The sequence below is a fragment of the Pyrgilauda ruficollis genome, unplaced genomic scaffold (genome assembly GCF_017590135.1).
Source record: "Pyrgilauda ruficollis isolate IOZ18807 unplaced genomic scaffold, ASM1759013v1 scaffold196, whole genome shotgun sequence".
NCBI lineage: Eukaryota > Metazoa > Chordata > Aves > Passeriformes > Passeridae > Pyrgilauda > Pyrgilauda ruficollis.
In genome coordinates this window covers 195,504-219,788 of record NW_024518762.1, presented here as the reverse complement: position 1 = coordinate 219,788, position 24,285 = coordinate 195,504, and the positions used below count along the sequence as shown (strand labels likewise).

The 24,285-nt window shown below is 41.2% G+C and overlaps 1 protein-coding gene across 6 annotated transcripts in view; it reads left to right on the top strand.

The window, feature by feature from the left end:
* TANC1 (tetratricopeptide repeat, ankyrin repeat and coiled-coil containing 1) overlaps window positions 1-24,078 on the top strand; it is a 73,877-nt gene extending 49,799 nt beyond the window's left edge. For 5 of the 6 annotated variants that reach the window (XM_041466072.1, XM_041466068.1, XM_041466070.1 and 2 more), the window contains 20 exons: window positions 1,376-1,633; window positions 2,213-2,332; window positions 3,431-3,712; window positions 4,566-4,723; window positions 5,963-6,194; window positions 7,197-7,363; window positions 8,600-9,207; window positions 10,535-10,643; window positions 10,846-10,968; window positions 11,772-12,008; window positions 12,606-12,791; window positions 14,697-14,775; window positions 16,132-16,265; window positions 17,001-17,124; window positions 17,240-17,415; window positions 18,458-18,590; window positions 19,399-19,490; window positions 19,929-20,075; window positions 20,556-20,656; window positions 21,538-24,078. In XM_041466072.1, coding sequence (XP_041322006.1) covers window positions 1,376-1,633; window positions 2,213-2,332; window positions 3,431-3,712; window positions 4,566-4,723; window positions 5,963-6,194; window positions 7,197-7,363; window positions 8,600-9,207; window positions 10,535-10,643; window positions 10,846-10,968; window positions 11,772-12,008; window positions 12,606-12,791; window positions 14,697-14,775; window positions 16,132-16,265; window positions 17,001-17,124; window positions 17,240-17,415; window positions 18,458-18,590; window positions 19,399-19,490; window positions 19,929-20,075; window positions 20,556-20,656; window positions 21,538-22,903 — 4,832 coding nt within the window. In that variant the 3' untranslated portion in view covers window positions 22,904-24,078. The remainder of the gene's footprint in view (window positions 1-1,375; window positions 1,634-2,212; window positions 2,333-3,430; window positions 3,713-4,565; window positions 4,724-5,962; window positions 6,195-7,196; window positions 7,364-8,599; window positions 9,208-10,534; window positions 10,644-10,845; window positions 10,969-11,771; window positions 12,009-12,605; window positions 12,792-14,696; window positions 14,776-16,131; window positions 16,266-17,000; window positions 17,125-17,239; window positions 17,416-18,457; window positions 18,591-19,398; window positions 19,491-19,928; window positions 20,076-20,555; window positions 20,657-21,537) is intronic. The other variant, XM_041466069.1, reaches the window with a different exon arrangement.
* Window positions 24,079-24,285: the final 207 nt, after the last annotated feature.

Sequence of the window (24,285 nt, the reverse complement as noted above, 5' to 3'; positions counted from 1 at the left end):
TTTTTTTCTTCTACCGCCTCTAAATTGTGTGCCATATTATTGGTATTTCTTAGAATACGAGCTGTTGAATTGAAGTATCCAGTCTTCTCTTTCTTATGAATGTGAGTGTAAGCTGGAGGAACGGAGTTGTACAAGTACCTCACCATCCTGCATGGCTGAAGCTTCAGTGCAGCTGGTGTGGAAGGAAACTTGGTCCTTCTTTGACTGCACCAGGCTCAGCGATGCAGGAGCCACCCCTGTGGTTGTGTTTTGTTAGCAGTCCAGTATGCCAGAATGTTTTCATTAAGGAATGGGCCAGTTGAGTGTAGAATAGCCACAAATATGGCTTTAACTTTTAAATTGGTAGCCTGGGAAGCACCCAGAATTCACACAGATATTATAGTTTGAACCGGTATTGATTTTTTTTTTTTTTTTTTATCCTGATGCCCTTTCATCCTATTTCGTGTTTTCCTCTGTTGCATTAAAGTGTTCAAAATGCATTGAGTGTTGACTTAACCTTCAATAAATATTTGTTGTTCAGTTATTTTGTGAGAGTTTAATGTAAGTAGTTGAAAAAATTTTAAACAGAGTGGTTTCAGTATTAGTCGTACAAAAAAGTATATATCTGCAAAGTGTTCCTAATTAGGCAAGGAGGTTAGCATAGTTTTATTAAACATTACTCAAGTAGGTCTTCAGGAATATAAAGTCTTCACGTTATTGTAGGAGGCCTTGATTAAATACAATCTCAAACAAGTACGGACACACTGATAACCCTCAGCTACCAAACTGGAGCATTTGGATCCCACTGGATCATGCAGTTGGTGTTGTCTCTCATCCAGGGAGTCACTGCAGCAGCAGAAACTGCTGCTCTGTACCACAGCATCCAAAAACACCTCTGTGGTCTTAGCTGCCTTTTAGCTGAGGGTCTCTCTAGATCTGTGTTCCTTATTGCCTAGCATATGAAATTTTCATAGCAGAAAGTGCCCCCTTTCCCCCCAGGCCTTTATTTGACCTCCTGTTTATACTTCAGCACTCCTTAAAAACATAAATCAATATGTTTAATATAATCTGAAATTTTATTAATATACTCTACTGGTTCTGATTCATCATGCATCTGCTCCTGTTTGCTCTTTCTGACAGTGAAATGTAATAGGTGCTTAAGAAAGGAGCAGTAAATAGCTTACTTGCTGGAAGGTTTCTGTCAAGGTTGGTTTGCTAGGTATATGGGTACAGGCTGATTGTCATCATGACGTGATTATGTATTTTAGGTGAGATGGACTTCTGAACAACATGGAATTTTTGTCATTTATGTTTCACAATGCCATTTGAGAATGAAAATTCTTATGTATGTGCCAAATTGCTCTGACTTTACTTGGGCTTTTTCCCTCTTTTTCAGCCACTATAACAAGTTCATCAGAGAATGATGATCGTAGTGGATCTAGCTTAGAATGGAGTAAGGATGGGAGTCTCAGAGCTGGAAAACACCAAGGCATCAGCCGTGATCGAAGAACAGATAATTGTTCACCAGTTGCAGAAGAGGAAGCCATTGGCTCTTCTGAGAATTTGCCAAAAGAAGTATCAACAGGAGAGGGTCCCCTTCCTTACCCTCAGAGTTCTGCCTCTCTAATAATGCCTCGTCCAAACTCCGTTGCAGGTAAAGTCCTGAGGTCAAAACCCAAGGGTGTTCTTAATGATAGCACATTTCTTTTGAATCTTTCTGTTGTTAGTATGAAAGTATCTCTATAGGATAAAAAGAAAAAAGCCTATGTTCTGAACTGAATAGATGAGCATTACCTCATTTGTTTAAAACTGTGATCCAGAAGGCTCTTTCCATGCTTTTTGGTAGGTATTGATTAGGTCAGGACTTTGAAACACTTCAGAAGTCCATCAGTTATTCCGGGACGCTGCCTGGTGACAGGTAGTGTATTAGCAGGTAGTACCTGAACCTGGTCAGAACACTTCTGACCTTGCTGATGTGGTTGTTCCTGCAGTAAAAAAGAGAACTCTCTCAGTGGGAGAACTAAGGGCCGTTTAAACAGGGAAAACTCAACTAAATCTTTAGTCAGCTTGGTTGAAACGCCTTTTGCAAATGTTGCAATGTGAATGACTTTGTTGCCATTGTCTAGAAATCCTTCTCTGTAAGTAACAGGCAGATTAAGGACTGTAATAAATAATAACATTATTTGTAACTTGTGTTGAGAGAGTAATAAGCTTCAGTTCTTTAATACTTTAGCAACAAGTTCAACCAAATTGGAAGATTTGAGTTATTTGGATGGACAAAGAAATACTCCTTTACGAACTTCAATTCGCTTACCCTGGCACAACACCGCTGGCGGAAGAGTGCAGCAGGAAGGTAAAGGCAGAGATATTTACACCTGCATCTGTCTGGCACAGTCACACATTCCTTCAGCACTTTGGAGCATGGCTGGGCTGCGAGCTTTGTGAACAGCCCTGTCCTACAGTGTTATTGTGGAGTGCTCCTGACAAGTCACTCTGCATGTCTGCCAACAAGATGCTTGCTTACACTTTTTCCTGCACAACGCTATGGTTTAGAGATGGAATGTGTGTGCATCTGTTACAACCAATAACAATTAAAGGCAGAAAATCTAAGTGAACTCCTAGTAAAACTGATCTTGAGTATGTTCTGTTTCTGGGTAATGGTGTGGCTTAATGTGCTGACATCAGGAGTCACGCTGAGGGTCCTATGTAGATACTATGCTGCCCTTTTCCATTTCTGGCTTTTCACAGTCACAGATTAATGCTGAAACAGAGGTTGTGTAACATTACATTTGGCTAATGAATCTTTAGAGCATATTATTGGTGAATATTATTATTTCTGTAAATTTTAATGTATTTTATGCAATCAAACACAAATTCTTTCCTAAGTCATCAAATGTTTCCCAGATGTATATATCAAAGTAATCAAAGGTGTAACTACTGATCCTGTGACTTGAAAAGTACAGAAAAACAAGGTAGTAATTTTTTTTTGTATTACTTTAAGGAGTTTTTTTTATACAGAAAAATTATGTTATTCTCTGTACCTTTTTCTGTTTCTCTGTAAATGTCCTTACAGTTTTGAAGACCTAACACTGTGATGCTCAGCACATAGTTCACTCTAAACTGAAAAATGGTCCTTCCCCGTTCGTAGAATTATTAATGCATTATTAAGAAAACTTTTTGGATTCTACAACTTACTAACTTGGGTTCAGTGGTAAAAAAGTAGATTGTACCTGTAGCTTCTTTCCTCTACAATTTAATTAATGCAAAAATTATGGAGATGACCTGAACTGAGGCAATCAGATTTTATTGCTTTCCTGGTGAAAGCACTAGACTGTCTGATTATGACTGATAGTAACAAAGCTTCTAAATGATATGACCTTCTGAAACCATGCTGTTTGATTGCATGTCAAGTTTCTTCTGGTAAACTTTCCTCCCTGACACATCTTTTCAGCTCGTTTCATCCCCTATAAGCCTCAGGACATTTTGCTGAAGCCGCTGTTGTTTGAGGTGCCAAGCATAACCACGGACTCGGTGTTTGTTGGAAGAGAATGGCTGTTTCACACCATTGAAGAAAAACTGCAGAATCCTGAGCCAGCAGAGAACAGGGGAGCAGTCATTACTGGAAATGTGGGATTTGGGAAGACTGCAGTCATTTCACGGCTGGTGGCACTCAGCTGCCATGGGAGTCGCATGAGACAAATAGCCTCCAACAGCCCGAGTTCATCTCCTAAAAGTATGTTCTTTTTCTGGGTAATGGTCTGGGCTAATGTGCTGACATCAGGAGTCACATGTTTGCTTTTTTGGCTTAAGGTAGTCAGGCCTCATCAAGTCTTTCGCAAAGACATTTTTCTTCCAGTGAGCAAAGGAAGGAGTTAAACTTTTGTGTTCTGACAAACACCTTCAAAGTGACATAATGAGGGCTCAGCCCATCAGACAGGTGGTATAACACAGGCAGCATGCAGGGTCTCTTCTTCTTGTCAGCCAGTGTGTACCCCAAGCTCTGAGGATGTGACTGCAGCAGGCTTTGTCTCTCACAAGTTTGGAAAGGGAGCAGTGAGTGTTTGTCCTGCTGTGTACCCACTGTGTATGCTTTCCATAGAATTTTTGTAGAGGTGAGAATAAAGCTGTAGAGAAACCCCTTCTGTCTTCTACTGGGATATGTAGCATCCTGTCACCAGACCAGTCCAATGCCTACATTAACTGGAAGGGTGGTGAGACTGTCATTACTGCTGTTTCCCTGCCTGACACTTCAAATGTTATTATTACTAATAATAACAATGATAAATTTCCAGAGTTCAGTCATATAGTAACTACTAGTTTAAATGAGTCATTGTATGTGTAGTTTTCTGAAGGAAAGTCTTCACATCAGCATGGTTTTGCTTTCAGTAATTCTGTAGTTTTGATATAAAAGTCAGGTGAGTTGTTTTGCGTGCCTGTATTTATCAGGCTAGTTGCAGGCTTCTTGAGTAATGGTATTGCTCAGTTTCAATTTTTACTCTAGCAGTAAGATAATCTGTGGTGTTTTCCTAGAAACCAGTCTCCTATCAGCAAATTTGCTTTCTCTTGTATTTGTTGCCTCTTACAAGCAGGTGGTGACTGCTGTCAGGAGATTCCCCTAAGCCAGTTACCCCCGTGTCCCCCTCCTCCGTCAGGTGACACCAACACCATGAAGGCTCTGACTTGTTCTGGTGCTCCTGAATACAAAACCCAGACAGGGGATTCTGTCAGACGCCTTGCTTCAAAGGTGAGTTGTCACTTCCTGAGAGATGTTCAGTGTGTTAGAACCCTCTAATCGGGGGGTCAGTTTGCTTTGCAGAGCCCCCGGGAGGCTGCGGGCAGTTCTGGGAGAGGGGCAGCACCTCGGCACCTCTGCACGGTGCCTCTTCTGGCTGGAGAAATCAGCTGCCTGCCCCTTGTACTGGTCAGGCAATCACCTGAATCCTGGTCTTAGAAAGAGTTACCTTTACAATTGCTCATCGATTTTGTGTGGGTGTGGGAGGTTGGGATCCTTTCCTTGCCAAAGGGGCTGTATGTTTTCTACAGGTAGCTGCTCAGTGTACCTTCGAAAAGCAAAATTCAGGGCAGGGGGAGGCAGGGAAGATAAAATGTTTGGTTCTTGTATAGCCCATCTATATGCTATGATACAGGTTGAGTCAGAATGTAGTTTTATTTTCCATCCTCTGAAAGCCTGAAGTAATTTTTGTATTAGATTATTATGTTAGGCGTTTTATTTTTTGCCTAAGTAGTAAAATTACTGAATATCTGAATTGCATATTTTATATGAATAATTGTAGGGGAAACATGAGATCTTTAACATTTGCAGTCTTTAAAGTGATACATATTCGTTTGAAGCAGTGTTACGAAAACTACTGAAGTGCAGGCTTTTTATTCACTGTGAACACCATATTTTCCTTGCGGTCTGTTTTGGGTTTTTTTACCCCAAAGAAATATGGGTTACGTCCTGGTTTATTTTTAAGTAATACACAGCTTTGAAATACTCAGAATAAAGCCAGTTGTTGTATTTCTCCATTTGCTTATGTAAGCATGTCTTTAATAGCTGTCTGTCACTTACTTTTGCCTGATGATCAAATTAGTCCTTAGGTTGTTACAGTGTGGGACGTGGTGTGTTAAATTACAGCTACTAGGTTACCTAGTCAGACCTCCAGGTTACTTTCGTGCTCAGTTACTCAGCTGCTTACCCACTGTATCCAAATGCCATGAACTCAAATTGTGTTTTCCTGCCAGAATCTGACACTTTGATTTCTTTTCCTCTCTGCATGCCCTGCAAGGTCAAAAACCTATTTCATTGCCTTCCTCCTTGTGTTTGACCCAGACTATCAGAGACTGTTACAGCTTGGGATCTAACACTGAAAAGGATTTTGTACTTGAGAGAGAAAGTTAATAACACTTTATCATAACTGCACTAACTAGTAACCAGCCAGAATTCTGAAGGAGTAATGGTTTTTACTTTGTAATTCTGCAGGTCGTTGCTTATCATTACTGCCAGGCTGATAACACTTACACGTGTCTGGTCCCCGAGTTCGTGCACAGCGTGGCGGCTTTGCTCTGCCGCTCACATCAGTTAACAGCATACAGAGATCTCCTCATCAGAGATCCTCACCTGCAGAGCATGCTGAGCCTCAGGTCTTGTGTCCAGGATCCAGCAGCAGCTTTTAAAAGGGGAGTGTTGGAACCACTTTCAAACCTCAGGAGAGGTACGTTAAGCGGGAAGTGACTTGGAAATGGAATCTAAACTGCATAAAGAGTGGAAAAAAATATTAAAAATAAAGCAGAACATTCGTGGACAAGGGAATTTCTTAATTGTGCTAGTTGTTAGTAACAATAATAGATGGGTTTTAAACAGTTGATTCGTGTTTAAATTAAAATTCTGTGACACTTATTAAAGGTCATAGAAACTCTATATTTACTTTTTTGCTAGAAAACGGGAAGACAAGCTATTAGCTTGAAGTTCAGGCTGGCACATTCACATTAAAGGATTTTATTTTAAGATGCATTTGAGTTTTGTCACATACTTTATAATTTTTTGAGCCTAAATATCTGCAAAGTGGATGTAGATTTTGCTTGCTTTTAAAATCGATGTGGCAGTTTTCCAGCAATCACAGAATCTCCTAAGCTGAAGAAGACTCTCCAGGATCATCAATCTGGCTCCTGTCCCTGGAGAGACACCCCAACAATCCTGGGCATCCCTGGGAGTGGTGTCCAAACGGTCCTGGAGCTCCGGCAGCTCTGGGAGTGTGCCCATTCCCTGGGGAGCCTGGGCAGTGCTCAGCACCCTGAGGGAAGAACCTTTCCTGATATCCACCCTAACCCTCCCCTGGCACAGCTGCAGCCATTCCCTCCAGTATGGTGTGTAAAAGAAAGCATGTAGCAACGTGGTTTTTGTATTTAATAAAACCCTAGCAAACTCCCCTTGAAACAGCTGCTTCCCAGCACATGCCAGCTCGAGCAGATACCTGATGTGTGGCAGAATGGGGGCTTTGCCTGCATATGAACAGAATATATCACTCCTGTTAAAATGGTGTTTAGTCTTCTAATGTTGTTTTTAATCTCCTAAATAATGCTTGAATGCCATAAGGTGTACTGGTGTGCATGAACGTACATTTTTGTTTCTTGACATAGGGAATTTGAGGATAAAGGTGTGTCACTTTAAGGGAGAATGTGTTTTTATCCTTTCCTTTTTTATTCTCAAATTTCAGAGCAGAAGATTCCTGAGGAAGACTACATAATTTTGGTAGATGGTTTAAATGATGCTGAATTTCATAAACCTGATTATGGTGACACAATTTCTTCATTTATCACAAGTATAATCTATAAGTTTCCTCCCTGGCTGAAGCTCATTGTGACTGTAAGAACTAATTTCCAGGTAAAAACATCTTTTAATGCTTTTCTTATTCTCAAAGACCAAATAATTATTTATATGGGTGCAGCTGCATTGTTATGAAAAATACGGGGTTTAGAGGAGCTCAGAGTCTCTTGGATTTTTTCCTTCGTTCCTTCGTTACATGTTTATTTTGCAGTGCACAGATACAATATTGGAGGCCTTTTCCATTGTGAACCACTGTATTGCAGCTGTCAGTAGAGCTGCTAATACAAGAAACAGGGAAATTTGAGTCTGTTCCCTTGTACTTCAGGAGGGCAGTGTTGAGGGGCAGCTGTGCTTCAGTACAGTCTCCGAGCCTTCTTACCACTAGCACTCAGGGTGTTTAACTGGCTGAAGAGTTTATTTCTCAACTAGATTTTTGGCTTTAAAAAGGGATTTCTGTAGCAGAGACTGTTCCCTCTCTGGAGACTGGAGAAGTGTGTCTTTGCTTAAAACATCTCAGTAGCTGGAAAGTGCAGCTTTTTGAAATCCATTTAATTACATAAAGTGGAATAGTTCCTTTTTGTGTTGTGAATGTCAGGAGATGTTTGCTAAACCTTTCTAATATATCACTTTATGTAAGAAGTTTCTGGTTTAAGTTAGAAGTTGCACAAGTGTTTGTTTTAAATAAAGGTCTTTTGGATCTTCATATAAATAAACATAAAAGTATTCTGTGTAACAGAAGCATGAAAGTGTGTTCAGGTGAACCTGCTTAAAAGTCTGTGCTGTGCTTGATACTTGTACCTTCAGGCACACGGGTCTGGGGGTGTGTGCACAGCACCTTTCTGGTACATTGTTCCTGGAAGGTGAAATTATAAAGAGAGTCTTTTCTCTCTTGTAATTTGTGATAATTCTTAATAAAACATTTCTGCCTAATAGATCATTCCTTTTGCCTCCCCCTTTCCCTGGCCTGTCTTAGGGTCCAGTTCTGGTAACTGTTTTCCATTTACTTGACTTTGAAGTGGTCATTTCTCATCCCCTTCAGTTATTGAGTTTGGTCAGAGAAATATTTGAGACCTTCCTATGAAAAATGATAAAATGGAGAAACACTGTTCTGCCTCTTCAGAAGAGGCAATATTTGCGAAACCATCTCAGGGTTACTGAATTCCTTTTTAATCTGGTACTCACTACAGAAGGGAAATGTAGCAGAGATACGTCGTTGAGTTCTCAGTGCTGGAATACTGTAATGTCTTTGATTTGGTTATTTTTTTCTATTTTTCCCCCCTCTCTCTCTCACAGGAAGTGGTAAGCTCGCTGCCATTTACCGCAATATCCCTGGATAATTTTCCAGACAACAAAGGAATTCACGATGATTTGAACGCTTATATTCAGTACAGAATTAATAACAGTCAGGAAATTATAAACAACATGTCCTTAAATGGAAAAGCTGATGCAGCTACAATTGGGAAAGTGAGTAACCACCTGATCATGAGAAGCCTGGGATCTTATCTCTATTTGAAACTCACTCTGGATCTTTTCCAAAGAGGTCATTTAGTAATCAAAAGTGCAAGCTACAAGGTTGTTCCTGTGTCTCTGTCAGAGCTGTACTTGCTGCAGTGCAATATGAAGTTCATGACAAACTCTGCTTTTGAGCGAGCTCAGCCCATATTGAATGTGGCACTGGCATCCCTGCATCCCATGACAGATGACCAGATTTTCCAGGCTATTAATGCAGGACAAATAAACAGTGAACAACAGTGGGAAGACTTCAGCCAGAGGATGGAAGCCCTTTCGTGTTTTCTGATCAAAAGACGTGACAAAACACGCATGTTCTGCCACCCTTCCTTCAGGGAATGGCTTGTCTGGAGAGCAGAAGGTGAAAACACTGACTTCTTATGTGAGCCCAGGTAAATCAAAACTGCAGTAATTCATGTTCAAATAACCAAAATTAGTTTTTTTTATATTTGATTGCAACAATAGATGAAAGAGTGGTGTTAAAATACAGGTGCACCTAATTTTTTCCAAAATGAAATTTTTTATATATTTAGAGGTAATGTGACTTAAGATTCAAAGTTTACAGTGTGTAATTGACTCTATGGAAGTCAGAAGTTTGCATCTGACTTTGCTGCCTTCACGGAGAAATTATAGTGCTGTATTGTTACTAACACAGCAAAATTGTTTAGAATCCTATGCAGCAGCACCTTTTCTATGTAATGTAGAATGCGGGAATAGAAAGAAGAGATCATTTGTGCTTTTTAAATGTAAAAATATTGAGACATTTTGTGCAGTAATTACATCCTGCTGGCATTGTTCTAGTTTGTTCCAGCTCACTTTCTGTGACTTTGGGAGCCAGAGTTTGTTGAGTTGGAGACAGTGGCTGTTACTGTTTGTCGTGTTCTCACAGTCAGCTCCCCTTTTCTTTTTTTTTTCATGTTCCTTGGGGTTTACAGCTTTTGGGCTTTACAAAAGAATAAATAATGCTGATATTTAAAGTTATTACTAGCCCAAGGCTTGTCTGAGCTTGCAAGTGGCTGTAACAGAGCCAGTTGTGTGGGTGGGGCTGGGGGCTTGCAGCCCTGTGGAGCCCTGGTCCCACCACGCTGGGAACTCCCAGTGGGAGCTGCCTGGGCCCAGGTAAAGCTTCTGACTGTGGAAAGGTCTGTTCAGGAATGTCTGAAGATGGGGTGAGAATTCACTTCCCACAACGTCCCCCCTCAGATGAAGAGTCCAGCTAGCATATGGCTCATTGCCCAGTTCCAGTGTATAGTCTGATTAACAAGTAGTATATGATAACCTTGTTTGCTCAGGGTTGTGCTGCTCTTACTTCTTCCTAGAGCCTTGGCCACCACTAATGTAGGTGCAGAATTACTAAATACACATTTTTGCTCAAATTTCACAAGCATTCAGATCTTGTGCTTCTAAAAGGATTGGCTTCTTTCTGAGATACCTGCAGTTCCTGGCTCTGAGAATGCAAAAGGGAGCAGTATGTAAACCACTTCAAAGCTGACACAGACCCCCTGTGAGGGGACAGCACAGAAATAAATACCAGGAGTGTTTAATCTTCAAAATTTGCTGGTTTTCATTTTGAATTGTTTTGTTATGGAAAGAATTTTGTTTAGATGTGCTGGTATGTTTCAGTAGTCTGACAAAGTTGAACTGTTACAACAGGCATAAAGATGTGTATTTAATGAAATACAGTTATAAAAGTAGTTCTCTCTTAATCCCTTTTATTAGGAGTGGACATGCTCTACTGGCTTTCATGTTTTCTCGACAGGAGGGAAAGTTAAACCGCCAACAAACTATGGAACTTGGCCATCATATACTTAAAGCTCATATTTTCAAGGTAAAGCTTGCAGCTTAGTAGGCTTTATGATCTATTCATATGAATGCATATGAATGACTTGCTTGAATAATTTGTTGGGAGCTTATGCAAAATATTTGGTAGTGCTATCGATCCAGATTTTATTTCTTTTTATACTGAGTTGTAGATTAAAATAGGATTTCTAATTCTATAGAGAGATTTCCTGTTATATAATTTCTGTTAGGGTCTCAGTAAAAGGACCGGAATTTCTTCCAGTCATCTTCAAGCCTTGTGGATTGGGTATAGTACTGATGGACTGTCTACAGCCCTGGCTTCTCTAAGAAACATCTACACACCCAATGTGAAGGTAAGAGCATCAGCAGGGCTGTACAGCCAGTGCTGTGTCTGGCACTGGGCAGGGGAATGCTGAAGTCAGTGTAACCCTTCAGCAGAAAATGAACTCTTCTGTGACAAGCCTTCATGTACTTTTGTAAGCTGTTGCTAAAGTTCAAATCAGTTTTCCTTGATAGTATTGATGGAAAGAAGGGTTTTTACTTTTTTCTTCTGCAGCACAGGTGAGTGTGTGGCTGCATTTTTGGGGATTACATGACCCACATGGCCTTGCAGTGCTCTTTGCTTCTGTGGGAAAGTGTCCGTTGTAAAAGGGGAAAAGACTCTGGGAGGATGGGATTTAAAATACCACAACTTTGCATTGTTATTTGAATCCCCAGATGATGGATAGCGAAATCCAAGTCAGTCAGTTGGAATTTGAGCCAACTACTAAGGCTTTTGACTGGAAATCCGTGTACATAAACACACACATGCATGCTCTGGCCAATTTTTTTTTTTGATATTTTCTTTTTATGCAATCTGTTTCTCTCTTGATGGAGGTAGTTGCAGAGTAGCAGCAAGTCACACATGCAATTGTGATGAGAGTAGTGAGTTTCAGGGGAGAGACAGGTCTTCTCTTGGGAGTGCAGTTCTCAGTAATACAATCATATATTTACTAAGAGAAGATTTTAAACTGGTATATCGCTATATATGTGTTAAAGTTGATGTCTGCCAATAAAATCTGCATCAAAATTAGGGTGTAACAAATGAGTACCTGATAAAGATATCAAATTCAGACAAATATGAGGAAAACATTGTTTTGTTTAAATTAAATTTTAGGTGAGTCGGCTGCTGATTTTAGCAGGAGCAAACGTGAATTATAGAACTGAAGTACTGAATAATGCTCCAGTGCTGTGCGTTCAGTCACATCTTGGACATGAAGAAGTGGTCACTCTTTTACTCGAGTTCGGAGCTGCTATTGATGGAACGTCAGAAAACGGGATGACAGCCCTCAGTTACGCAGCTGCTGCTGGTCACATGAACATCGTGTCACTGCTGTGCAGAAAAGGTGCAAAGGTAAGCTGGTGCACAAACATTGCCAAGCCTGCAGCCAGAAGAGTCATACAAAGGCCTAAAAAAGCTGTTACTGATTATTTAAGTGTATAATTATCAGACGTAGGCCTGAGGGGTGAGTCCAGATTTCCCCTGAAGCATTTTGCATGTGCCACTGGTCACAACCCTCTGGCAGAGCTGTCCAGCCAGTTTTGGGTGCCCCTCATCTGCACTTTCATGACCTGTTGTCATCAGCTTGTCAGTGACTGTTGGTGAGAGAGTGTTGAGCCCTCAGAGTCAAGGCCCAGCTCTCTTCACCCACCCTCTGTCCCCTCAGAGCCACTGGCTGTCCAGCAGGCTAAGCACAGTCTCTCCTTAGCAAGCCCATGCTGACTGGTGCTGCTCACCTTGTCCTTCCTGTGTTTGCTCTCTGGGATTAGTTTTTCCATCACCTTCCCAGCTGCTCAGCTGAGGCTCTTGGGCCTGTAATTCCCCAGATGTTCCCCCTTGTCCTGGAAGTCAGGATTGAGAGCTGCTTTCTCGTAGTGCCCTGAAGCGTCTCCTCTCCACAGCCTTTCACTGCATCTTTTGACCTCAGCTGTTCCCTTTTCCCCTCTTCAGGCCGACCTTGCAGACAAGAAGGGCCAGTGTGCTTTGGTCCATAGTGCACTGAGAGGGCACTGTGGAATCCTGGAGTTCTTGCTCGGCCTGGTTTGGGTGGCTCCCTCCCAAGAACAGGATTCACTGAGGAAGCGCCAGGCACTGCAACAAGCTCTCACAGCAGCTGCCAGCATGGGGCACTGCCAGGTGGGTTGGGATACAGGTACTTTCAGATCTGTTTGAAATCACCAGAATGTACAACTGTGCTTGCAGCTATTTTTAGAAGAGGCTTGGAAAGAATTGTTGACACTTCTGATATTTGTTGTAGTATATATTAGCAGCTGGTTTAAATGCTCTAGCTGGGTATCTGACAATACAGTTTTCTTCAGGGTTTGTTTATATGTAATTTTCTGTCTACTTTCTCTTCCCTGTCCTTGGAAGTAGTCCTAAATCTCTAGTGGTGGTGACAATTTTCTGTATCACTGATCCACCCAAGTATGTTTCTACTTCAGGCTGAATTTTTCCTTCCAAATTTTCATTGCTTGCAATGGCACCAGGCTTCAGTTTTTAGCTTGATGCATGTGCCAGCTTACAGACTTCAGCTCAGTGTCACTTCAGACAGAAACTTGGGAGGGAACACTAAAAATAAACACATAAGTACTTAAAATGCTTTAGATATTTAGGTAATACAAGTATGTCTTCTGTTCATTGGGAAAATAAACTGTAAACTGTTACTTGATAGAAAAGTAATGGGTAAGTAAAGATACTTGAATGAAGATCAACTAGGCTAGAGGACTTAGTTATGTAGTAAGTGATGTACCAAAATAAAACAAAATTTCTTCAATAAAGCTGTTTCAATATTTACTTCTTTTAAATCTAGTTTTAAGTTGCTATAAGATAAAGAGTCTGATCTTTGAAGTTGTTTAGATGATTCAAATTTAGAAATGTCTATGTGCAATTAATTTATTATATGGTATATATATGGATAATTCCTTTACTCCCATGAAAGTTCTTCTTTGCTGTCCACTGATTAAACGAAAGCAGTCAACTCCTGAATATCAACAAAAAAGATCACATTAATCATAAATACATACCTGAAAAATGTCCATCTTTCTCTATTTTTAAGAAGCTGTAAGACATTAAGAAGCTGTGTTCTTAGCTGGAAAGAAGATCTGTGTGTTTAATGAATTTTAGTAAATTATATCCTAGCATTTTGAATTCTAGGATTTTCCATGCATTGCGTGTTCTTAGCTGGAAAGAAGATCTGTGTGTTTAATGAATTTTAGTAAATTATGTCCTAGCATTTTCTAGGAATTCTAGGATTTTCCATGCATTGTATACAACAGTTTTCAGACAGCCTGAAAACACACAGATCCTTTCTCCTTTCCTGCCTTTGTTTTTTCCTGTAGCATCCCAAACTTTGTTAGTATGATTCTCCTCCCTCACCTGTTGACTGCAGCCTCAGTGACCATGTGCCCAATTAAAAATCTGTTTAAAACAGTCATGAGAAGAAGTTTTAATGTAATGATTTTTTAGCAGGTGGTTTCAAAACACAGATTTCCTTAATATTGTGGAAACACAGCAAAACTTAATTTAAAGCTTATTTCAGCTTTAAAAATTACCATTTATCAACATGTGCTTAGACCATTCTGGGAAGAAATTTAGATAAACAGGTAAGCTATAACCAATGTGGAAGGAAAAACTTAGATATCAAAATGTATGCAAATATTCTCATTTTTGCTCTCTTGTTTTAGATGATCTGGAATTTCCTCACTGAACTGGGAGGCTTTATTTTTGCCATTGTTTATTGTGACTATTCTGTTCTGTATAGGCCACATGGGAACTCATTAAATCATAGTCATGCCAAACAAACAAATTCACAGAAGAGCACTGGGCTTTTTTTAAACTGTTTTTAATAACATTCACTTGTCTTCAAGTCATCCTAACGTCCACCTGAATTTGTTTTGAGCAATACTGATTTTCTTTTCTGTTGATTATATGCATTGAGAGAGAAGCACTCTCACTTGTTTTATATCTTTTTGTCCCTGTGTCATACGAGTGACAGCTGATGCTCTTGTGGCTCAGCACATCTCTGCTCACTGTTTCTGGCAGGTGGTTCGTTACATCTTGACAGTTGAAAAAGACCACGACATGGACATCAATGACACTGATGCCTTGTGGGGAGAAACAGGTATTTCCCTTCTTGTGTGTTTCCTAATCAGCTAATTTAAGAATAAAGAGTTTTTAACCTTTCTTTTTAAATTTAATTCTCCATAATAAAAATAAGGGAAAATACCGGTTTTAATAATGAAATGCAGTTTATAAGTATGGTTTTAACTTACTGAATCTATGCATCTCAAGTATTGAAGGACTATTTTATATTAAAATTACTGTAAATTACTGACTTTTTAACTAAATGAAAAATTGTGGAAATACAGCGCTTAAGTTTTAGTGTGGAATTTTATGGGATTCTCTGTCTGAGAACCTTTGTTTAAATATCATGAGTTTTCAGGAAGTGCTGGGCCATAGCCTCATTTGTTCTGATTAGGCAGTGGAGGGAGAGGCCTGCCTTTGGCCATCTGGGAAAGGCCAAATGTAGTTTTTAGGTCAGACTGTAACGCCTGCACTGCAGCTCCCTGGTGTGCCTTGTGAGTGGCATCTCCATTCCATGGAAACAGCTGAGGGTGGGCCACTGGGATGATGGTCAGTGGCCTCTCACATCCTAGAGAAGTAGATGTGCTTTGTTCCTACACGTCTGCAAAACCCTTGTTGCAAATCCAGTGAATTCCAAAAGCCATACATCTGTTTCTAAATTAATTTTGTTTTTCAATATTTTCCTATCAGTGTTTTTTATTGAAATCCTTGCACTGGGAATCTGCAGTCACTGAGGAAGTGAACTCCCTAAAAGGGGGATTTTTGAACAAGACTTGACTCTTTTGCTTGTAGCATTTATATCCATAACAGTTGCTTTGCAGTTGTTCAGCTCTAAACAGTTGTTGTAACTGTTGCACAGTGCAGTTTCATCAACTGAGGAGCGAATGGGTAAGATAAGTGCTAAAGAAGAAAAATTTACTTCCTGCAGTGTTTGTAATTTCCTTCACTTTCAGCATTCATTGGAATTTTAAAAAAAATTCTACTTGATCATGTTTGAAAATGCTAAAAATGAGTAACAAGAAATTCACAATTTGACCCACTTCTTAGAAGAAAATGGAACTTACTAGGCTTTAGAAACTGGAGGAGCAAGTCCTTTGCTGATTCTTTATTGGTCACACGTTAACTCATTTTTTAATACTTGTTGGCATGACTGGTGAGGTTTCAACACAAACATTGAAATTTAAATTTCAAGTTCTGTTTAAAACACAATATGAACAAAATAGAAGAGGGGGGAAAAATCACAATGGGGAAAGTATTTTCTTTTTTTGTTCTTTTCAACTTTCAGTAAGTGTCACAGTGAAAAGCTGAAAGAATGGGGATTCAGTAACACTCACATGTGTGTCTAAAGGCCAAATAAGCCAAGAGCTGGTGTTGATGCAAATGCTTTCTCTAGCCCTGACAGCTGCTGCGGGAAGAGGAAAGCTGGAGGTGTGCCGGTTACTCCTCGGGCACGGGGCGGCCGTGAGCAGAGCCAGCAGGAGAGGCGTGCCCCCGCTGCTCTGCGCTGTCCGGCAGGGCCACTGGCAGGTCTGGCACAGCTCTGGGGGTCCTTTGGGAGGTGGTCCCTGATTCCTTCCATCTCTAGTTTGGAAGAGAATTAGTATCGATTTTCTAATACGTGTTTGCATCTGCTTCAGAGGAATGTGCGCAGAAGCTTCACTTCCAAACCCTTTGTATCCCTGGAAATAACTGAAAAAGCACATTGGCATCACAACAGTCTTAGATATAATATACCTAAACATAACATGAGTTTAAAATATTTTATTTCCTAGGCCAAGATCAGAGGTGATTTCAGATCTTTTGTACTGCTGCTGTGCAGAGAGAGAACCTTGGATTCAGAAGCCTTCCTCGTGCTGGCCTCTCCTGTCAGGAGAAGGCCTTGAACTGCAGTCAGGGCTTGAGCTACATAGAACTTCTCAGTTGCTGCCATAAATACCAACTTTTTGTTAAAAGTTCATGATATTATGGCTGAAATCTCAATCTGCCAGTTTGATAAAATCGTAGAGTTGGAAAGATTGGAAAAACCCTCCAAGACCATCAAGGCCAATTATTCCCCAGGACTGCCAAGGCTACCAGTAACCCATGTCCTAAAATGTTACACCCACATGGCTTTTAAATCCCTTCAGGGATGAGGCAGGTGGGAATTCCACCCTGACCCTCTGCCAGGGCTGGACAGAACTTTATAAGAAATTCTCCTAATATCCAATCTAAACCCCCACTGGTGCAAGGAATGTATTTTTAAATTTATATTTTCTGTTTCAGATTGCTAAACTTCTAGTGGAGCATGGGGCTGATGTGAATTTAAGTGACAAGCAAGGCCGGACACCACTGATGGTGGCTTCTTGTGAAGGACATCTGAGCACTGTGGAATTTCTCCTTTCTGAAGGTAGAAAATAAATAGCAGATTACAGCTGCACCAGGGATTGCATCTGGGTGAGTTAAGGAATTTTTAACCTTTTAAACAGAGTATCTTCATAACAAAGTTCATATTCATTTTACAGGTGCAATTGTTTCATCTCTGGACAAGGAAGGACTGACAGCTCTGAGCTGGGCATGTCTGAAAGGCCACAAGGAAGTAGTTCAGTATTTAGTAGAGAAAGGTGCAGCAACTGATCAGACAGACAAGAATGGACGAACACCCCTAGACTTGGCAGCTTTTTATGGGGATGCTGATATTGTAAGTATAACAAAACATAACATTCAAGAAAAAGTTACAAAAACTTAGAATTTAGAAAAAATATTGCCTGCCAAAATAGGAAATTTGGGGAAGTAGCCAAGAGGGTTACACTGCTCTCATCTTGACTGCAGTGAAAATGTTTGCTCAGGAAAACATTCTCTAGATAGGTAGGATCCTGGATTACACTGCAAACCCACAGAGGTCCCTTCTCAGGGTCCTGGTCAGTTGGTGCCTTTGTAGAGGAAATAGTCCAAAAAGAGGTGTAAGAAGAGGAAGGGCACACTCAGGTCTGCGTGCACTGTGGGCACATCCCAGAGGTCAGCAAGGAGCTAGACGGAACAGCGCACGCAGCCTCTCGCACTCACATCTGTGTTTCTGCAGCTTGCACACACAAGGTCTGCTTCAGGTGCTGCTGTGGCATGTAACTCACTGTTGCACGTTGTCCCATTCAGCCTTTGTCTGAATTACCTTGAAATTGTAAATAAGTCCTCAGGTTCCATAGTGGCTTTGGTAGTTTTCAGACACTGTGTGTGTTTTTGCCTGTGACACTGGGTACTGAGACTCTGCTGGAGAATGAGGGGTGTCCAGGCTCCTTCCTGTCCCTGCATTTGCTGTAGGTCATTGTCCTGGAGTGGTGCCAGCTCCCATTTCCCTGCCTAGACTGGTCCCTTCAGTAGGTCTGCTCAGCTTCTGGCCAGGCTGGGACAGGGGCAGTGCCAGTAAAGAGGTCCTTGAGCAGGCCCATGGCTGTGGGTCGTGGGGCTTGTCCATGGGCAGGACTGTTGGTGCCTCTTCCCTTACAAGATCACTGCTGCTGGCACTTGAGCAAGTAATAGTTATGGTAGTTATGGGAAAGAACTGCTGCTTCCCTCCAACCTGCCTGTGCTGTGCTGCCTTTGGTGGGTTTTAGATGGCTGTACTCTACTCAGCAGCATATGCTCAGTGTGTTTCAAAGAAGATTACATGGTACCTTAAATATTTCCTTGGTCTGCCTTTGGTACCAAAAGCCATGTTACAAAGCATGTCTCATTTCTTCTTCCAGGTGCAGTATTTGGTGGAGAAAGGAGCAATGATTGAACATGTGGACCACAGTGGCATGAGGCCACTGGACAGAGCGATTGGCTGCCGCAATACCTCAGTCGTGGTCATGCTGCTGAGAAAGGGAGCTAAGCTGGGTTAGTGAAACTGCCCTGCACGTGACAGACAGCTGCCTTCTGCTCTGCCAGAATTAGTTATTTCCGTAAAGTAGACGAAATAAAACACAGATTTTTGCAGGCTGTCTAGTTTACAGATGCCCACCCAAGAGAAACAATCTCCTTTAAAGGCAGACACACAAGACTCACTTTAGAAGTGAGGAAACACAAGGACTTTTATTCTGCTTCTTCTTTGATGTGTGCTGATGGTGAGGTCTGGAGATGTCACTGCATGTGGTTTCTCTGCTTTAATATATTGCCTTAAGACAAAAAAAATGGTGATTGTGCTATTACTGATACATAACTCTGGCACTATTAATGATTTAGATTAGGAAGTTTTAAATAACATTCTTCTAATAAACTACAGAACTGTGTATTTTTGCAAAGGGTAGGCCAAAGAAATGTAAGTTACGTATTGCCAGTAGGCAAGTACATGATGCAGTAGTGTATGTGACAATTACTGAATATTTAGTACATTTGAACACTATTTCATATTATTTGGGTAGTAAGTGTGATCAAATACAGGTTCCTACATAGAAGAATTTAATTGTGACTTCTGTACATTCCTTCACAGGGGTGAAATGTATCAGACCATTTAATACCTGGCTGCTGTCCAGGTGGTGGCATAGATGCATTTTAAATGTGTACACCTTAATTATGATGATAATAGTAATACTGGTTCCATGGAGGTGGAATACACACCGAAGTAGAACCAGGCTTTCTACTGCGGTAGACAGCAGAAACACACTTTGTTACCTTTTGTCAGAGAGCCTTAAAATTTAACTTGCAGGAAATGCAGCATGGGCAATGGCCACCTCCAAACCCGATATTCTCCTGATTCTTCTTCAGAAACTGATGGAAGAAGGAAATACGCTCTATAAAGTAGGTGGATTTTTCTTTTTTTCTGGCAGCAGAACATTGGACTTCTGCCTGAAGGTAGACTGAATGCCTTTATGCCTCCTTTTCAGTTATATAATTTGATATATTACTAGTCTGTTTAAAACAGAGTAGTAATACATCAGATTATATTATTTTTTTCTGGTACACTAGTAGTACATATTAGTGCAAGTATTATCCTTGTCAAATACCATTAAACATTTGAGTTCAGAAAGGGACACAAACTCTGATTAACATGCAGGCTCTCACTGTGCTTTTTCTGCCAGTGTAGTTCATACTGTGTATATTTATTAAAAAATCTGTCTCTGTGTTTTCTGCTTGAAGGGCGTCTCTTGGTAGATGTCAAATATAAATATGCTTTTTGGCAACCGTATTGCAATATTAAAAGTTTGTGAAAAACCTCTTGTTCCCTAAAATTTGCAGAAAGGCAAGATGAGGGAAGCAGCACAGCGTTATCAGTATGCATTGAGGAAGTTCCCAAGGGAAGGGTTCGGTGAGGAAATGAAAGCCTTCACTGAGCTGAGAGTTTCATTATACCTGAATTTGTCACGATGTCGCCGCAAAACAAATGTAAGCTCTTGCTGTTCCTCTGCTGCCTCTCTGGCACTGCGAAACTTATATCCTGCTGCATTGCTGGGGTTGTATGTGGACATCCATCTGTGGTATTTTAGAATCCTTTTCACTATATCCTGATCTTGGGCTTTATCATGTCAACAAATGGGTGGCTTATAAGATGAGGGCGTGTTGCCGTGGGGGATCTGTTACAGCTGGTCTTACATCATGTAGTTATTGTGGAATGACAAACTGCTGGATCTTTGCAGTACTTTTAAAAGACTGAATGGAAAACACTGCTACCTTTGTTATCAACCAGCACAACCAGATGCTGTGGCTGTGCCCGTGTGTGCTCTGAGCAAATACCTGCTCTTGTGGGCTGGGGCAGGAGCCTCTGCCACGCGTGCTGGCTGCGCTCCTGGAGCCGGCGCGCGACCCGCAGCTGGCAGCTTGCTTTGACTGGTGCTGTGTAATGAGTGCGTTTGATTCCTTTATTAGGATTTTGGAATGGCTGAAGAGTTTGCTACCAAAGCCTTGGATCTGAAGCCTAAGTGTTATGAAGCCTATTATGCCAGAGCGAGAGCCAAGAGGAACAGCAGGTACTGTTTGATTCTGTGATGTCTGCAGAGATTTTTTTTTTAACTTGCCATTTTTAATAACTTGTTCTTTTCTGCTAGTTACATTTCAAGTTTGCAAAGAAAATACTATTTTTTAGTGCACTTTGCATCTGTACTAGGTCTCTCTTATCAGATAAAACCAACCACATCCAAATAGTGATATTGAATGCTCTGTAAGTACTTACGAGGCAGTCCAGAAAGTAACAAATTCATTTGAAAAGGGATTATTTTAAATGTAAGTGACTGGGTCTGCTGCTCCACATGACTCAGCAGAATGTGACCAGCAGTGTGCCACCCAACTTCAGTGCTTCATTATTAATTGCCAAGCTTACGATTTATTACTGGCTGCTTTGATAGGAAAGAATATGATGAATCATTAGCAGTTGAAGACAAAAATAAGGGGAGAGAGGAGGAACTATCTGTTTAGGTTGAAAGAATAACAAACTGTAGTGGTGTAGCTGAAATACGGGAAGAGGTACCTTTTTGATTCACCATGTCTTTTCTAAACATATCAATAAATCATCATGAAGCAGAATTCAGCAGGTTACCTACTCTGGAGGTAACTCTGGAAGAGCTTGTGAGACAAAGTGTCAGTTCCTGGTGTTCCCAGCAGAGAGTTCTCCTGCCAGCCTGCATGGAGTGTCAGGGTACTTCAGGGAAGCGTTCAGGGTTGGGTCTGCACTTCCCTTCTAGTTAAGAATTTCCTAAGGTGGAGAATTTCCAGTTCTAATTTGTCACCACCTGCAGCAGGAAGCAACAAATCAGGACATTTTGCTGAAAGGGTGGAGGTGGATTAGTAGTAGGCAATGCTGGGACACAGATTTTCCCCAATTTTCATTGTTTACTTATTTCTTCCTAAACAGAAAACTACTTGCTGCTCTCTCTGACCTACGGGAAGCCGCTCAGATATGCCCCAGCAATCAGGAGATAAAACGTCTCTTGGCTCGGGTGGAAGAGGAGTGCAAACAGTTCCAGAGAACACAGCAACAGAAGCATCAGTCTCCACAGCTACTTGAACAAACCAACAATTCTGATAATGAGGAGGAAGGAATTGTACCAGGTGTGAATGATAATTTTAATCTTCAAGACAGGGAAGATGAGCTGCCACACCCCAATGAATCTGTTTCTCCTTCACAAAGGCTGCAGTGTTCCTCAGCTGCTTCGTTATTTAGCAGGACCCTTCAAGAAGGTGTTCAGAAAGCTCAGTGTGTGTCCCCTCAAAGCAGAGCAAACAACAAGTACCTGAGAGAGCCAGGCTTGGTCATGCAGCCAACAAAGCAGGCACAGATTGTAAAAACTAACCAGCATCTGAGCTCCATCCAGCCTGGATCTAAACCTGGAAGCAGTCAATGTAGCACCAAGCCACAATCATCTTTGCAGCATCTCCCCCACAGTCCCTTGCCCATCCGGCACTGTAGAAGTCAACAGGTGGATGGGACAAGCACATTGTCATCTGGAAGCATTTCCACAGATCTCACTGCTGAACTGCTGCACAATGAGAAGTTGGTGTCCAGCCAGCGTTCACATCCACAACATCATGAGACTCTGTCTTCTCGTTCTTTTCCTAGTAAATCTAAACCTGGTGACACATCAACAGCCTCTGTTCCAATGAATTTCAGTGACTCAAGGCAGCAAAGCCCTGTACCCAGTGGTGGCTCTTGTGGCTCTCCATCCAGTAGTGTGATTCTTGCCAGCTCATCAGGCAGCTTCACTTCAGCCAGCAGTTTGTCAGGCAGTGTTAAGGGGTTGGGCCCAGATGTTCGACTCAAGGATACCAACATCAGTCAAGCTCAGGGCACTGAGCACCGACCTCGCAATACCCCGTTTATGGGAATCATGGACAAGACTGCAAGGTTTCAGCAGCAAAACACACAATCTAGTCGCACTTGGCACTCTCAGGCAGCAGATGGTTTATCCACAAACATTGTTTCTGCAGGCATTCAGCCCTCCAACTTGGAGCAGTTCTCAGTTAAACACTACTCAACTAAGGGATCCTCTACAGGTGCTGCCCTGGGAGATGGCAGCCAGAGCAGCATGCAAGCAAAAGAACAGGAGGAGCTCACGTGCCACATCCCTGCCCACTGCACAGACAGCAGATCACCCAACCAAGGTTCTCATTCATACCCTGATGCTGTAGCCAGACTGCCATCGCACAGCACTCAGGACGGCCACCTCAGTCACGTCACCACAGCAAAACCAAAGCGATCGTTCATTGAATCAAATGTATAAATACTGTTCTGTACATTGACAGGGCTCACAACATCACAGGGTCTGACTGCTCTACAAAACACTGACTGCCTCGGCATGGCTGGGTCCCTGGGAGCAGTCTTTAATGGGATACAACCACTTCCAGCTGTTCCTACCATCACAGGGCAGTGACAGTAACTGGAATAAGAAATTAGTGTAGAAAGACTCAATTAGGTTGGCCTAGCAGCTTGAGCAGAGAAATCCTTTCCATTACATGTTACCATTAAATAAGCCTTTCCTTTCACATACAGCTTCAATCTTGGCTTTTGGTTCTCTTGTATCTCACACATAGTACTCGTGCCTCTCAAATGCTGATGTCTCACAGCAGCACTTAGGGAGATACTCTGCTGCACAATACTCAGATCTGTACATGCATGCATTTTTTAAAAAGCAAATTATTTTATCACTTTTCTAGTGGGATCTAATTTGGGTTGCATGATGTACATTTAGGAAGCATAAATAATTTGTGTATGAGTAAACTATAAGCAGCCATGCTTTGACATGTAAATATAACTATTTTTAGTAAATAGAGGAAATTAAATAAAATGAGTGACATTTGCATGTGTATTGAGAGGCTTTGACCATATTGGTTATTGCACTGAAGAACACAATATTATGGCCTATTAACAGTAATCGCACTTTATATAGGGTATCTAATCACCTTTGGGTGCTATCTTAAAGCAAAATGATTTATTGTTTATTTGTGAAAAGGTACAACAACTAAATGCTTAGTAAACGTTTATATGGGAAACCCAAGAAAGGGATGGCGGGAACATGAAAGTTTGAAGAACAGCATATGTGCAGTTGCATGACAGGATGAAGTTAAGACGTTGGTTTTTTAAGGAAATGAGGATTTTTATTGGCAAGAACGTGCTGAAAACGAGCTGCTGCAGTGACATTCCTATGAGTGCAATTCAGTTGGAGTGCTCAGCTTTATATGCTTCCCATCATGCTTGATTACAGTGTTCTGTGTACATTGTCAACAGCTGTACCCGGCTCTACACCTCCTTTTGCAGTTTGTCTCATTATACTTCAGCTTATTTATTGTTTACTGTTTCTTTGATATTTTGTACAAGTCCTATATTAGTCTTGTCCTGTAGTTCTATTTTTGCACAGCTACTGTATTCTTTCCATACAAAATAAAGATCGTTAATATACCTGTGGGATGAGATGCAGTCCCAGATGGTTACAGGAGAAACTCTCTCCCAGCTTTTCCAACTACTTGTCCAGTAATGGGGAACAGAGAAAGACAGGCACATTTTGATTTGTTAGAGTAGAAAAAGAAATACAGATCCTATACTTTGCTATTTCTTACCTTCTGAAAGACTGACTTGGCAAGATAAAGACTCAAAACTCATAAATGC